Here is a 16577-nt window from a genome sequence, read left to right as displayed (position 1 = left end):
GGCACGGGGCGTGTTGGCCTGGGCATGACCCCGTGGTGAAATTTGAGGTGAGCACGGGGCGTGTTGACCTAAGCACGACCCCATGGCTAGAGTTTTTATGAAGTGGTATCTTTATTATTTTTAAGGTTTTTATTCTGATCGTGCGGTTCCTTGCTGGAGGGAACAACATCGAAATGCCTAAGGTACCTTAATTGCTCTTGATTCATGCAAGAACGCAAGAGGTTATCGGAAAGGGTAAAACCTAAACTACTTACCGATGGGCAAAACCAACCTTTATTTCCCTTATTCGGGCTCTTGTTAAAGAAGGTATATGTCGAATCGCTCAGGTTTATGAGTGCATCGGTGGGAGCCGATGGAGAGTCCTTCACGACACAATCGAGACAGGGACGACTATCGCTCATGCTTTCACAAGAGGTTGAGGTACTTTTAGTGTCGTCGATGTTGGTAGATTCCGAATCTCGCCCCAACATTTCTAATCATAAAAATATATATAATCTATTTTTAAATAATGTTAAATATAAAAATATATAAATAAAATAATTGTTTATTAGCAATTCTAAAAGTTATGTGAATATGCAGAGTTTTGAAATGAACCTAACTCTTAGCTGGTGTGTGTGTGTGTGTGTGTGTGTGTGTGTGTGTGTGTGTGTGTGTGTGTGTGTGTGTGTGTATAGAAACAGGATCAGGAGAGAACGGTGAAAAGTGTGAGAACGGTGAGAACGGATCCTGGCCCAACACGTGGCTGGGAGCGCTAATTGTTATGCCGGGGTACGATTGTCATTGTCCACTTCCCGCTAAACAATGGCGTTATGATTCCTTTGCCCAAAAAATAATTAAATATATATGGCATTTTCATCTTTATGCTAGTTTACATGGCGTTTTTTTAAAAAGTGTATTTTTTACGAATGGCGTTTGTGTTTTAATGGCGTTTTCATCTCTATGCTTGTTTTTTCATGGCGTTTTTTTAAAAAAGTATTTTTTTTTTTTACGAATGGCGTTTATGTTTTAATGGCGTTTTATTGATTTCCTATAGATTTAGCGTTTTTTTTGTTTTCTACTTGTCTTAATTTAGTTTTTTTAACCCTTTTTTAATGTTGTTTATGTTTTAAATGGTTACTTTTTGTTAATTTTTCTAATCATGGCGTTTTCTTTGATTTTCCCAAATACGGTAGAAATCACACAACCAAACATGTAGATGTAATAATGTAAAGAGTAAAACATGATAGTCAACATTAAAATACATGGCGTTTAGCTAATCTACATATTCTGACATTCGTTTTGCTATTCTCTCGTCTGCTTTGTCAAACAACTTACGTATTCTTTCTCCCCCATAAGCCATGAATGTATTTAGACAACTTTTCAGTAGATTTATGTTTTCATTTTCGCTATGAAACAAGATTTTTTCAATGTATTTTACCCTTAGTTCATTTAGCTGTTTTTGTTGGAGTTGATTTGGGGCATCTTCTATTGCCAAACCACTTTTCCAACTAGCTATATCCCCCATGTATGTTTCCATATGCCTCATTGCGAAAATTCCACAGTCGATGACGTTAGACTTTATCCTCCAATCCATCTTTTGTCTGACAACCTTTGCCTTGCTCATCATCTCATGCTTTGGGTGATTTTTAATACGCAATTAGTTTGCAAAAGCTCTGTGCTGCAGTTTTCACATTTTTTTGCATATATTAGTTTGGCGTTTTGTCAACATAGTTCCAATATTCAAAGTTTTTAAGTACAACAACAACAACCATACCCAGTAAATCCCACAAATAGCAGAGCTACTTATAGGGTATGGGGAGGGTGAGATGTAGACAGGCCTTGCTCTATCCCTAGGGATAGAGAGGCTGCTTCCAGAGAGACCCTCGGCTCGAAAACGAACAGCAAACCAACACAACAAGTCAAAGAATATAGAAAGAATACAGAAATAAGAAGTCGCCCATTACCAAGAAAGTGATCAGAGTGGCACAATATATTGTAAATCATGTATCATAGTATACAACATCATTTGGGCATAAACACAATGTAAATCATGTATAATAGCATACAACATCATTTGGGCATAAACACAAGAAGGCAATCACTGGAAAAGTCCCTTAAAGAATAAGAAAAACCTACGTCCCTGAAATCCACCTAAGACCTTACTACAATATCCGCTAGAAGTCCTTGACCCTAATCCTACGCCTCCACGAAGACCTATCGTGGACCATGTCCTCAGAAAGATGCAACTCTAGTAAATCATGTCTAATCTGCTCATCCCATGTCAGTTTGGGTCTGCCTCTTCCTATCCTTCCCTGCACAGTCAGAGTTTCCACTACTCTAACTGGTGTCGTCGCTTCCCTCCGCTTCACATGCCCAAACCATCTCAATCTCCCCTCCTTAATCTTCTCTGATATACTAGCCACTCCTAGTCTTTCCCTAAAAACCTCATTTCTTATCCAATCTAACCTCGTGTGTCCACACATCCACCTCAGCATCCTCATCTCTGCTACCTCCATCTTGCGCGCTTGTGTCTTCTTGATAGCCCAACAGTCTGTTCCATATAGCATAGTTGGCCTAACTGCTACCCTGTAAAATTTCCCATTTAGTTTAATTGGGAACCTCCTATCGCATAATACCCCACTGGCTGCCCTCCATCTATACCAGCCAGCCTGTATGCGATGGGTTACATCACTATCTATGTCACCATCTCTTTGAACAAACGACCCTAGATACTTAAATCTAGTTACCTGCGGGACCAATTGATCCTCAATGGTGATTTGGGTTTCATCGTCAATGGCTACACCGCTGAAATCACAGTGTAGATACTCAGTCTTAGATCGACTAATCCTTAGGCCCTTGCCCTCTAAAGCTACTCGCCACTCCTCTATCCTCTCGTTCAGGCACTGTTTAGTCTCTGCAATCAACACAATATCGTCTGCAAAAAAGCATGCACCACGGAACTGTCTCCTGAATCAACTTGGACAACTCATCCAAGACAACCGCAAAAAGAAAAGGGCTCAACGCAGACCCCTGGTGGAGTCCTACCTCCACAGGAAAGAAGTTTGTATCTCCTACATGCGCGCGGACAGTAGTCTCTGTTCTATCGTACGTATCCTTAATTATGTCTATATACTTCCCCGGTAGCCCTCGACCCTCCAAACTATCCCAAATCAGTTGCCGTGGGACAGTGTCATATGCCTTTTCCAGGTCAATAAACACCATATGTAAATCTTGCTTCTTCGCTGTATATTTTTCCATCAGCCTCCTTAGAATATGTATCGCTTCTGTAGTTGACCTCCTTTTCATGAATCCAAATTGGTTTACTGAAACCTGAGTTTCTATTCTTATTCTAGTTTCAATTACCCTCTCCCAGAGCTTCATAGTGTAACTTAGCAGTTTGATTCCTCTGTAGTTCCCACAACATTGAGCGTCTCTTTTATTCTTGTATAAAGGCACCATGACGCTCCTCCTCCACTGATCTGGCATTTTCCCAGTCTTGAAAATACAATTAAACAAAAGTGTTAACCATCGGACTCCTTTGTGTTTCATGTTGAAACAGACAACATAGAAATGTCTTTCCCAGATTATTGGCACGAAGACCAGTTCATAATCCTTGATGGTTTTCTGTTTCTTGTCTTCTTTGAAACAAGTGTTTTTCAGAACAGTTTCCATGTTTCTGTTGAATTCATTGTTTCGTGCATCTTTTGTTGTCGTTCCGTAGTATGCCAGAGTATTCTGTAATATTGAGTACCACATAATTAAACAACAAAACAATGTCATATTATAATGTTATCAAATATATATAGTAAAAGAGTTACCAGCAGTATTTCTGTGCAGAATAACCTTGAGGGTGATTCTTGAGCCTTATATCTTTCTTCATAGTTCAGGATATGTGCCAAACTTAGAATAATTAAGACGTGTGCTTGAAATCCTGGTTTCATGCTCTCACATATCACCCTCATGAGAAACTTTTCTCCCATCTTGAACAACTCAGTTCTAAAAAAAACATCATTTGGTGTTTTAGTTATACTAACTCATTCTATTATAACTAGTGGAAATGCCCGCACGTTGCGGCGGGAGCGTCTGTTTTGTCACTTCGTATTTGTTGTTGGTGGGAGCGCTTGTGGATTATCCGTTATGGTAATGTGTGAAGTACGTATGAAGCAACAATTTTATAGTAGGGTGTGGCTCATATATATACAGATTATTAAATTTGAAACTCACAAATATGGGCTATGGAAATTTTAAACAAGTACATCACAATTATTACAAAGTATGAGTCATATAATAACAGTGTATTATTTGGGTTGGTAAACAATTTTTATACCATGGTAATATCGTGAATGTTGATGGGATGTGTATATTGTACATTAGTGCTCAAAATTTTTTCTTCTATCATAGAAATAGATACATCACACATTTTATTTTTATTTTTTAACGACCAACTGAATGGGTCAAAATTAGCCCAAGGTGAAATTCTTTAAATTGTTTTATTAGAAAAAGAAAACTGAATTGTTATTAAAGTAATATAAATCTTTTGATCTTATTCCACACACTATTCATTTATTTATAAACATTTTGGGGAAAGTTTAATTTCGGACAACACAATTTGACCTGGATAAAATTGCTCGGTTTTGACCCATTACAAAATTACTTGTAGAATTCTGAGTTTATGTAGACTTGTGCAAAGTTAACTCTAAGGGTTGTTTCTTGGCCTGTTGAGGTAACATACAAGTTGCCGGATTATAATCCTCTTAAATTTCACTCGCTCCATTGATTCCCTTAATTATAAAAAGATCAGTTTAATGTTATTTTTTAAACAAAACTCAAACCGACATATATTTCTTCACCTCCTCTTTTCGAAATATATAACTATATTCCATATAAAATATTGATTAGTTTCCGTATAATTTCGTACAAGTTTAAAGTGTTTTATCTGAAAAAACTAACATCAAGTCCTTATGTGTGCTCATCCATGAATATTATAGACGGGTTAGCCACGAGATCAACTGTTATCGTGAGCCCTTTCGTTGTTCACAAGAAAGCCCACAAGTGTTTCCTTTAATGGAACCATTTCGACCAGCTCCATTACCTCCTCCACAAACATCTACATGTAATTAAACATAACCTCAAATAATTTGCTAATATAATCACATAAAACTATAATTATTTTTTACAAAAAGAAAAAAACAACTCATAAGTATGATATTCACCTCTCGGGTTGCATAATCAACTAAGGGTGGTAACCCGAAGCATGCAGAATATTGCAAGGGTTCATAGCCTTCGGATTTCCAAAGGCTGCAACAAAGGTATTTGATAACACCACCATATCCATCAACCCCTTACATCATATGCATAGGGAAAATTAAGTTAAAATAAACAATATACCTCTTCTTTGATTAACTTGTGTATATATTTTACCTTGTGCCAAGATAAATCCACCAAGAACAAAAATTAAACAAACTCAAAGAAAAAAAGAATAGATAACATAAATCTTGTAATGTTTGACATGGCGACCCTTCCCCATTCAACTCGTCCCAAAGAGCTGTCTGTATATAAAAAACATATCCGAAAGGTTTTGTATTCCATTAGGGCTCTAGATAATGCAGAAGAGCTCACTTCACTTGGTATGATTTGCAATATTTGTTCATATTCATTTGTCACCACTAGTGGCGGCAAATTGGGCGGGTTGGGTAACAGGTCAGGTGAAACTGGTAAATTCTGATGCCTAGGTTTGATCTGGAACACTTACGTTCTTGCTTATTTTTTTTTTTTAATTTTTCTAGGCACTGCGTCAAATATGATTTCAAGTGTTGTACCTCAGTAATATCCTTTTTTTATGTTTTGGATAAAATAATATCAAAGGTGAAAACAATAATTTGGTTTAAAATAATATATAGAATATTGTTTAAAATAATTTGGTTTTTGTAATCATACGTCACGGCAGTAGTTGTTTTTTAATATTCTTTTACAAGGGTGTTACCGGTCAGCCCAATCTGTACACTTATTTATCCTTTTGGCCTGTTATCCTACCGCTCCAACCTGCCCATTTGGTCTGTACAAAATTTTTATGATCCTCTTCCTTATTTGGTTTATAGTGAAAAGGTGAAAACCAGCAGCGTACACATTCGGGACTCCACAAGTATATCGGATTACGCTTTGCTAATGTTTGGTGGTAATCTAATTCCAAGCGGGAATGGAGATGGCATTGAGATGCTCGATGTGTATCTTCAGTTTTCTGCGTCCAAGAGTGTGTCGGGATTGATAAAGGTACGTTTTTGCGTTAGATATGGTGATATGGATGGGATGAGTAACGGGTAAAAATTGTTCGGGGTCAAAATGGGTGATTTTCCATACGGGTATGGTTCGAGTTGGATTGGTCTAAATTCTAAAACACTTTCTGTGCTAGATTTTTTAAAATAGTTAGTGTCAAATATGATTACTAAAACTTCATTGATTTTTTTACAATCCAAAGCACTTTTTGTCCAGATATTTTAATCTAAGCGTCATATGTGATTGCTAACACCTTATTATTTCTACAAGGTTTTTTTTTTTTTTTTTTTTTTTTTTTTTGAGTAAATTGATTCATGTTTGATGTGATAAAATTCACTCTGTGAGACAATTTTGACCCATTTGATAATTATATTATATTATAAAGTAGTTCGGGTCAAAGGGTCTGTCTGGGCTGGGTTTACCCAACAAATTTTTTTGTTCAAAAAACTTATTTTATTTTTACAAATAGTTAGTGTGGTGAAGCTATTTTATTTCAGTAAAAAAAAGTGACTTTTGAGTAAATGCATATACTAAGTTTTATACGTTTAAAACTACATTTAAGACCGGTTTCTCCTGAGAAATTTTCTTGATATGACATGTTAAAAGATAAAACACAATTCAAATTGACCTGTCTTTTATGCTAATGTCTACTGATATTACTTGTTTGGCACTTTGACCTATCAGAAACTAAACACAGTTCAAATCGACCCATTTTCAACTAAACGAGCCAACTTTATTATTTCTACAATCAATGGCCCTTTTGTTATATCTTTAATGTAGATTATTGGAAAGGAAAATTGAAGACCCTAAGCTGGATGTTAATGTTGAAGGAAAAGGAGTTGCAGCTCTTGTTTAGTTGCTGCAGCACAACCAGAATGTTTGTTAATAGACATTAATTTTATATTTGTTTTCATTTATTTACAAGTTATATTATATTTGAGGCTTATGAATTCCAACCACCCTTTAGAGCATTCCCATCCAGTCCATCATATGTAGTGTGTGGGTTTTTAAAATGTAAAGAGTATAAAAAGTGGTTGTGAGTGGAGGAGAGAGAAAATATTACTGTTCATCTGTATATTTGGGGGGACACTGTTCACCCACTATAATTTTTTAATATATATTGAAAGTGGTTGTGAGTGAAAGAGAGAGAAAAATGTAATATATATTGAAAAGAAGAGAGAAAACGTATTTGTTTTTAGTGAAAACATATTGATATAGGAGTTGTTTTTTTAGTAAAATGTATCTATATTTTTAGTGGATTGGATGTGAATGCTCTTACTCATTCTTTTTGCTACAGAATACCACCCTTCCCTCATTTTTTTTGCTACAGAAAATAACATATAATGCTTGTAATTTTGTTGCTATAAAATAATAATAGTTCTAGTATCCAGAAATCTTTGCAGCACTCATCATTTCGTCTGGGTTATCGCCTCTACGTGCAGAGTTGAACTAACTAATAGTTGCAATCTAAAAAAGTTAACTTTTTAATAATAAATTAAAAAAATACCTCTTTTTAATAATTACTAATTAACGATTTCAAATAATGTCAACCTAGGGAATACACGGGTTTGAAATACACGTGTAATAATTAATTAAAAAAGTTTATAATTTATATTTTTCTTTTTTATTGATATTCAACCTTTGTAATATACGGGTTTCCAAAGAATGTTACGTATCACTCATTTATATATTAGTAACAAAATACTAATTAATATACTTATTTATTTATTTATCAATCTCATAATAATTATAAGCAACAAATTAACACTGTTATATTTCTTACAACTATTTTTTACGATAATATTTATTTATTCAACCCGTGTAATACATGAGGTTCTAACCTAGTTTTATAAGTTATAAAATACAAGTATAACTACTTGAATTATTAATGTAATATTTAAATAAGAATCAATAACAAAAAGATGTGAAGAATTACACTATCACGAGAAAGAAAATTAGAAGAAAAAAAAATAAGAATCAATAACAAAAAGATGTGAAGAATTACACTATCACGAGAAAGAAAATTAGAAGAAAAAAAAAATACATACCTATTGCTTTTATTACATGAATTTGTATTTTGAGAATAGTGTAAGTTACACGATTTGATATTTTAAATGTTGTGTTACATTATATTTTCTATTTACGCAATCTTCCATTTCAAAAGAACTCATGTAATTATATTATTCTCTAAATATAAGACTATCTTATGTACACGTGTCATCTTTTTATTGGTCTATTTTTTGTGTAACAGTGTAACACAAACTAATGAACTATATAGGTTTCAATCCTAGTACAATTTCTTTCCAAAAACAAAATAATGAGTCAAATTATAAAGTTTGATGAATGCCATAGCTTATTGATCATTGCAAATTTTCCAACAACCTTAAAAACCAACAAAAACCTCAAAAGAAAAAAAAAGGATGACGTGTCCATCTCCACATATTTCGGCTACCAATCTATAGTTAACCGTTAACAAAATCTCCAAACTTGTTGGCACCATGTGATCAAACTGTATGATTTCTTGACCTACTCTCTCTGTATTTATAATCCTACCCTACTTGTCTGTCTCTCCTATTCTCTTCTTGTAACAAACATTATGATGATCCACTCCAATTCATAAACTTTTTCACCTCATCATACAAAACCAAGATTGCTGCAGCACCTGTACTCCTAAACATATTCGAAAGGGCCCCACGATAAAACGACCCCAAACCCTCCGTTTTATATATCGTTTTCCAGCAATCCAATGTGCTTCTATACATCGGTCGCTCTATACCCGACTGCATCATCATTCGCCTCCTAACAGTATCCAAAGGATACGACAATAATCCAGCCGAAGTTGTAACAGCTTGAGCTACAATCCACCGTTTCCATAACGCCACTTCCGATGGCGTGTTTTTCGACATTTTTTCTTTCATTGTGTCGAACCCGCCGAAATAGAGGCCTCGGTGGACCACCATTCCTTGTAGGGATGCTGGGAGGCCTTTGTAGACCCCGCGGATCCCGTCTCTTGCCCATATGGTAGCGAGGAAGTGACGGATGCCTTGGAATTGGCGGGAATCGGTTTTCCCGAGATCGGCTGCGAGCCGGGTGTGTGCGATGTCTAGCGGGTAGATTAAGACTAATGTGGTGCACCCGGCTGCAGCCCCGGCTATGAAGTTGGCAGATGGGCCGGACATGAAAGTTGAATGTTGAGCGTCGTTGCGGTTTCGCAAAATGCTTTTGTAAAGATCCTGCATCATGATCAAATAATCAGATTTAAACTAGCTGTAGCAAAATTAATTATTACAATATAATGTAGAATTATCTGATTAACATTATTTGGTCATTTTTAAAGTGTTAATTTCTTATATAATCAGAATTTGCCAAACACTCAACAACTAATTTAAACAACAAAAGCACATAAAGCACATCTAAACACTAATTTAAAGTGTAGAAAGCTACTATATTATAGTAACACCATTTTGATTAGGGAAATTGGATTTTAATAATTTAAACTATGACCCATTGGCCGATAATAATCCATACTTATAGTTTGACCAATGATGCTCCTAACTTTCACTTCTGTTGCTAAGAACAATCTCAATAGCATAATGATCATAGATTTATGCTTGATTTCCACTCGACTTCTCTCGCAATGATGATTATGAACGAAAAGGATAAACGTACAAGCGAAATCGAGTAGAAATCAAGTGTGAATCTATGATGATTATGCTACTAGGATTGCCCTTGGAATGATAAGCGAAAGTTGGGAGTGCTGTTGATTAAACTGTAAGTATGGATTCTCATCGGCAAGTGGGTCATAATTTGGATTATAAAAATCGATTTTTCCTTTTACTTACCATATGCTTACATAAATCATAGATAGTCATACTCTGTATACGTAAATGACCCGTTTATGCTTTTAGTTAATCCCATTTTTGGTGATTAAGCATTAAAACTTTCTTAATACAGTGTTATCTCATACAATTCTCTACAAATTTCACTTGAATACTACGTTCAATCAACCAATCAATCAATCAATCATACCCAGTGTAATCCCACGCATAGCAAAAACTATTTGTAGGGTCTGGGGAGGGTGGGATGTAGGCACGCCTTACCCATATCTTTGGGGATAGAGAGACTGCTTCCAATGAGTACCCATCTCCCTCTTGATAGATATCTATCTTATTGACGTATTCATAATCTAGAAGAGCTTGTTAATTAACAATGATCGAAAAAAGAAGTAAGTCGATGAAAATTTCCAAAGCCATTGTGTTCACTAATAACCTTCATCTTCACCGCACAAGGGTAGCACGTGATGAATCTAATAAAAAACGTTTCAAACTCTATATCACGACAAAAACAACCAGAACACAGGGCTTTTCAACCTATGCATCCATCTCTTGAAAATCTTAACGGTACACTAAACACGGGAAAATGAAACTAAAATGCCTATGTAAACTACATCTAGTATCTCGCATTCATTTACGTTATTCCTTCCGGACCTCAACAAAAACTACCCTGTTTTTCATCTTAGTTTTAAGCACAACTAGAACGTTTTCCGACATTTGAGTCATTGTTCAATGTCCATTTATCAAACACCAAACATAATATTAATCCCCAAATCAAACACCAATTCATGCTTCCACAACAAAGAAGTCAACTTTAACCACAAAGTAACCCATCCATAAAACAAAACCAAGTATAAAAAAACAAAAAGTGGGTTGGGGGGGGGGGGGGGTACCTTGAGAGAAAAATTGAGTGCAACAGAGGGATAATATCTGAGAACACTGCTGCCATTCCCCCTCCAAAGAGACAAAACCCCTTCTTCTTTAACCGTACGAATAATGCAATCAATCATACCATTAAACCTCCTATGAGTCCCACCAACAATCGCTATATTACTCTCTTGAGTCTGCAACAACAGCTTTGTTCTCTCAATTGGGGCTACAACCGTGTGAACCATTCCACCCATCATCGCACCAGCCATTAGATCTCTTGGGAAATTCGTCAACCAGTAGGACACCATTTTTTCCGGTTTAGATCCCTCTTCTCCGCCATCTTCCGCTACCATCTCCACCACCACCACCACCGCCGCCGCCGTTAATCGATTGTGGGTATAATTTGATGTGGGTTTCGTGTGATTGATTCGATATATGATAACGAGATTTGATTCTTAAAGTGTTTTCAGTAAAGAAAGAGGGGCGTCTCGATTTGTTTAGGCAGCACCTATAGCTGCCTCGTGTTTACCCAATTTTTCATTTTATCCAAATTCATTGAATTATATAATATTTCTTTCTCGAAAAGAATATATTATTCACTTTATAAAAACTTTAATGTTACGTACGTATATGTATTTTGGTCAGACTGACCGGTTTCTAATGAAGTTTACCTTAAAAAAACGTACGTAAATTCATTTGTGGAGACATAATCAATTTGTGAGTAGCGAGATCTTCGGCTCTGTGTGAGGAGGTAGTCCTTTAGGATGATTCGTCATGTAGGCGTCCACGTCAGCGAGTGTGAGATGAGTCTATAGGAATAGGCCTAAGGTGGGGATGAACCCCTTTATATATACATATGTATGTGTGTGAGAGAGATAAAAAGAGAGAGCCCGTCACAGACGATGTTTAGGTTGCGGGTAAGGGGTACCTGTTGTTCTTAAACCATACGCCCCGGGTCCCCTACTAGGATAAGCAGTTAGGTTGTGCCCGGTAGGTTCATGAATTTTTTCTAATGGGTTTCTTTTGATAGATTCTTACTTTTTTTCTTCGTATCATATAAGGTTCTTAATAGTTTTTTTTTTCAAACCGAGTGGGGTCTTAGGAACCCACAAAACAAGGTTGGATCCGCCATTGGTGGCTGGGTGACAGAGGCAAAGCCTTTACAAACACTCTTTTATAGGGGTGTCTCATGTTCTATTATGGGCACGTGTAGTGTATGAGGTGTAATTTAAGAGTATGAGTACAATAGATTGATGTTAATTTTTTTTAGCAAAAAGTAGGAAAATAACCCATTTTAACAGTTAGACCTTCTTTAATGTTGTAAGTGGAAAAAATCCGTAGCCGACATGGAAAAAGGAGATAGAGGAGAAAAAAGTTGGTTTTGACATGGTAAGAAGAGAAGGTAAGTGAAATATGTTTTGAAGATCGAGTAAGGTTGGTGATTATGATAGGAAAGAAGAGACAAGGGCGTCCGTGGGAGGTGGTTGGCCATGTGGACATGGATGCGTATTGGATGTACGTGAGACACATAGCAATGAAAATTATCTAAGACACGCCGATATGTATAAAATGTTTATACGAATCTTGTGTTTCTCAATTTAACATTTGTTACGTATTGAATGACCTATCACTCGCATTTATATGTTAAGTAATATCATTTAAACCATAATTATTAAAATCTAAAAACACATTTAGATATAATTATTTTATGGTTAAACTATTTTTATGATATTTTTATTATCAAATGTTTAAATATAAAATCTATCATCATTTAGTGATTTGAACATATATTATGAATCAAACAATACATTATTATTATTATTATTATTATTATTATTATTATTATTATTATTATTATTATTATATAATACAAAAAAGCAACTCCACTTACCAACGTGTTTTCCAATTCAAACATCATCCATTAAACTCACACATCACCTGATGCAATTAACTACTAACCGTCATAAAAACCGTAATGCAAACACCGTTGTCTATTAGACCTTCCGTAGTCGCAGGTGGTATGGCGCCGACAAACACTGCCCCGGGAGCGCCATATCCTGGATTCCGGCCTCCTCAGTGAAAATTATAATGGCGCCATACGGAGTCTCTTTCTCTCTCTCTCTCTCACACACACATATATATAGGTAGGGTTCATGCGAGAACCACTCTTATTGCGAGAACATGAGAACCAATGTGAACAAGGGTCATTAGTGTAAATACACAACAACTTTTAAATTAACTGTCTCCTACTTGCAGCCTCCTTAACCTATTGGACTTCAACTATCAATTAAATCGTGTTTGTATACAAAAATCGCGCCCGACACTCGAATTGCATCAGCGGTTCTCATTTCTCAGGCATCAGCAGTTCTTAGCAGTTCGTCTTCGTCTCGATTACATCAGCAGTTCGTCTTCGTCATAGCGATATCGATACACCATAAACCGTTCGTCATATCGATTTTACCATCAGACATTTCAAAATTCGTCGTATAATTGAGGTTAGTGCTCCAAAATTCGTATTATAATCGATATTATTGCAGTAAGAACATAACCATAGATCGTATATTCTTCATCCATTCGTAATCGAGTATTCCATTCGTAATTAGGGCAACACGATCAGAATCTTCAAGGAGTGTGGCACGATTAGGGAGAGTCTGAAGCACAAACGTAAGACGGAATCGCCGACAGACTCGCCATAACATAGATACTGTCTGATATTCAGTGTCGCGACACCATTTGTAAGTTTTTACACTTCATTTGTACTTTTATATGATAATATGATGATTAATCGGCAACTAAATCGTCGATTCAAACTTAGTTTTATTTTGTGTGATATATAGTTATGCACATGTGCATATTTTGCTAGAATATGTTAATAAGGTAGTTTTGTGTGAAATATAGTTATGCACATGTGCATCGTCAGTTGAATCATCGATTCAAACTACGTTTTGTACTTTTAAATGATAATATGACGTTTAGTAGGCGTTTCACATCTGTATTAATGATCTATAATGCGATATTTAGTTTTATTTTGTGTGAAATATAGTTATGCACATGTGCATATTTTGTCAGAATAAGCTAACAAGGTAGTTTTGTGTGATATGTAGTTATGCACTTGTGCATAGCTTACCAGAATAGGTTAATATGCACATGTGTATAGACTGACTAAAATAGGTTAATAAGGTAGTTAATGTTGATGCACATGTTTATTGTAGACCATCAATGGAAAAAAATCCGAAGAGAGTAAGGTGAACAACAACAAGGTAAAAAGAATGCCAGATGATGCAGTGGAAGATGATTACATGCCGGTTAAACAAAAAAGGTAAAAATGTTGATTTTTTTATGATGAAATTTGAGTTTATGCACATGTGCATCCTTGTATTACTTTCATTTTAAATAATACGAATCATGTAAACACATTAAATACATAAATGTAGTTGTGCAAAAGGATAAATCATAAAGAGGAGGACGAGTAAACCGAAACATGACGAAACATTAAATAAAGGTATCGATGTAGTGTGTATGATAAAGAATAGGAGATTGGCAAAGTCAAAAGTCATAACGACGGTTGACAATGATAACAATAAGGTGGACAACAACAATGCTGGTATGTGTTATTTAAAATTTTAAATCAAAATTTAAAATGCACATGTGCATTAGTATGTATGAACATTTTATAACATGTTTTATTTTGTTTGCACATATGCATCATCGTGTGTGAATGCACATATGCGGTAGGTTTGTGTGTTTGGTAATTGTATGTATTTGTTTATTATTGTAGATCAAGGATGGAAAAAACGAAAAAGGTTGCATTTATTATAAAATAAAAGGGAGTAAGGATCGAAAAGAATGTGAGATGCTATGAAGGACGAAAAGAATGTGAGATTCTATGGAGGACGAGGACGGACATAATACTGAAAAAGTTAAAATAGGTTGCTTAATATTTAATGATGCAATTGGGTAGAGATGCACATGTGCATTATTTTTTAGTTTTTATGTTAAATGATGTTGTCAGTCATTTAAACATATATATTATACCATATGCAGATGTAGATATAGGAAAAGACATACAAAGGAGGACATGTAGATATAGGCAACATAAGCGAAAGTTGGGAGTGCCATTGATCAAACTGTAAGTATGGATTATCATCGGCAAGTGGGTCATAATTTGGATTATAAAAATCGTTTTTTCCTTTTACTTACCACATACTTACAAAAATCACAGATAGTACGTAAATGACCTGTTTATGCTTTTAGTTAATCCCTTTTTTGGTGATCAAGCATTAACACTTTCTTTAAGACAGTGTATCACATGAACTTCTCTATAGGTTCCCTATATAGAAAATTCCACCTAGCCTTCAAATATTGAGTAACCATCTCCCTCTTGATAGATATCTATCTTGTCGACGTTTTCATAATCTAAAATAGCTTGTTAATTAACTATGTTCAGTAAAAAAAGTATGGAAATTTCCAAGCAATTGTGTTCACCAATCATCTTCATCTTCACCAAACGCACAAGGGTAGCACGTGAATCTAATAAAAAACGTTTTAAACTCTAAATCACGACAAAAACAGCCAGAACACGGGGCTTTTCAACCTATATACCCACCAACAATCGCTATATTACTCTCTTGAGTCTGCAACAACAGCTTTGTTCTCTCAATTGGGGCTACAACCGTGTGCACCATTCCACCCATCATCGCACCAGCCATTAGATCTCTTGGGAAATTCGTCAACCAGTAGGACACCATTTTTTCCGGTTTAGATCCCTCTTCTCCGCCATCTTCCGCTACCATCTCCACCACCACCACCACCGCCGCCGTTAATCGATTTGATGTGGGGGGTTTCGTGTGATTGATTCGATATATGATAACGAGATTTGATTCTTAAAGTGTTTTCAGTAAAGAAAGAGGGGCGTCTCGATTTGTTTAGGCAGCACCTATAGCTGCCTCGTGTTTACCCAATTTTTCATTTTATCCAAATTCATTGAATTATATAATATTTTTTTCTCGAAAGAATATATTATTCACTTTATAAAAACTTCTATGTTACGTACGTATATGCATTTTGATCAGGCTGGCCGGTTTTTAATAAAGTAAAAAAGAAAACGTACGTATATGCATTTGTGGAGACATAATCAATTTGTGAGTAGTGAGATCTTCGGCTCTGTGTGAGGAGGGTAGTCCTTTAGGATGATTTGTTATGTAAGCGTCCACATCAGTGAGTGTGAGATGAGTCTATAGGGATAGGTCTAAGGTGGGGATGAACCCCTTTATATATACATATGTATGTGTGTGTGAGAAAAAAAAGAGAGAGCCCGTCACAGACGGTGTTTAGGTTACGGGTAGGGGGTACCTGTTGTTCTTAAACCATACGCCTCGGGTCCTCTACTAGGATAATCACTTAGATTGTGCCCGGTAGGTTCATGAAATTTTTTTAGTGAGTTTCTTTTGATTGATTCTTACTTTTTTTCTTCAAATCATATAAGGTTTTTATTAATTTTTTTTTTCAAACTGAGTGGGGTCTTAGGAACCCACAAAACAAGGTTGGATCCGCCATTAGTGGTTGGGTGACAGAGGCAAAGCCTTTACAAACACTCTTTTATAGGGAGGGCTCATGTTCTAT

The 16577-nt window shown here is 35.7% G+C and overlaps 1 protein-coding gene across 2 annotated transcripts; it reads right to left on the bottom strand.

Moving 5' to 3' along the window:
* Positions 1-8582: 8582 nt before the first annotated feature.
* LOC110921939 (probable ADP,ATP carrier protein At5g56450) lies at positions 8583-16015 on the bottom strand. Of its 2 annotated transcripts, XM_022166263.2 has the most exons (3): positions 15562-16015; positions 10979-11121; positions 8583-9485 (listed from the first exon to the last, which is right to left on the bottom strand). In XM_022166263.2, exons 1-3 carry the CDS (start codon positions 15746-15748, stop codon positions 8847-8849), a joined length of 969 nt encoding a protein of 322 aa, XP_022021955.1. In that variant the 5' UTR covers positions 15749-16015; the 3' UTR covers positions 8583-8846. The 2 variants fall into 2 exon arrangements, with proteins under 2 accessions (XP_022021955.1, XP_022021954.1); XM_022166262.2 differs by lacking the exon at positions 15562-16015 and having other exon boundaries at positions 10979-11496.
* Positions 16016-16577: the final 562 nt, after the last annotated feature.

This window comes from Helianthus annuus, chromosome 17 (assembly GCF_002127325.2).
Source record: "Helianthus annuus cultivar XRQ/B chromosome 17, HanXRQr2.0-SUNRISE, whole genome shotgun sequence".
Classification (NCBI taxonomy): Eukaryota; Viridiplantae; Streptophyta; class Magnoliopsida; order Asterales; family Asteraceae; genus Helianthus; species Helianthus annuus.
The sequence above is the reverse complement of the archived record's forward strand: the minus strand, read 5'-3'. Positions and strand labels throughout refer to the sequence as shown.

Bases quoted from the DNA above. Each gene is read 5' to 3' on its own strand.
- LOC110921939 (XM_022166263.2), bottom strand. From the start codon at position 15,748: ATGGTAGCGGAAGATGGCGGAGAAGAGGGATCTAAACCGGAAAAAATG. The intron at 11,122-15,561 runs GTGGGTATATAG...TAGCGATTGTTG, and splicing joins GAGTAATATAGCGATTGTTG to GTGGGACTCATAGGAGGTTT. The intron at 9,486-10,978 runs GTACCCCCCCCC...ATCATGATGCAG, and splicing joins CACTCAATTTTTCTCTCAAG to GATCTTTACAAAAGCATTTT.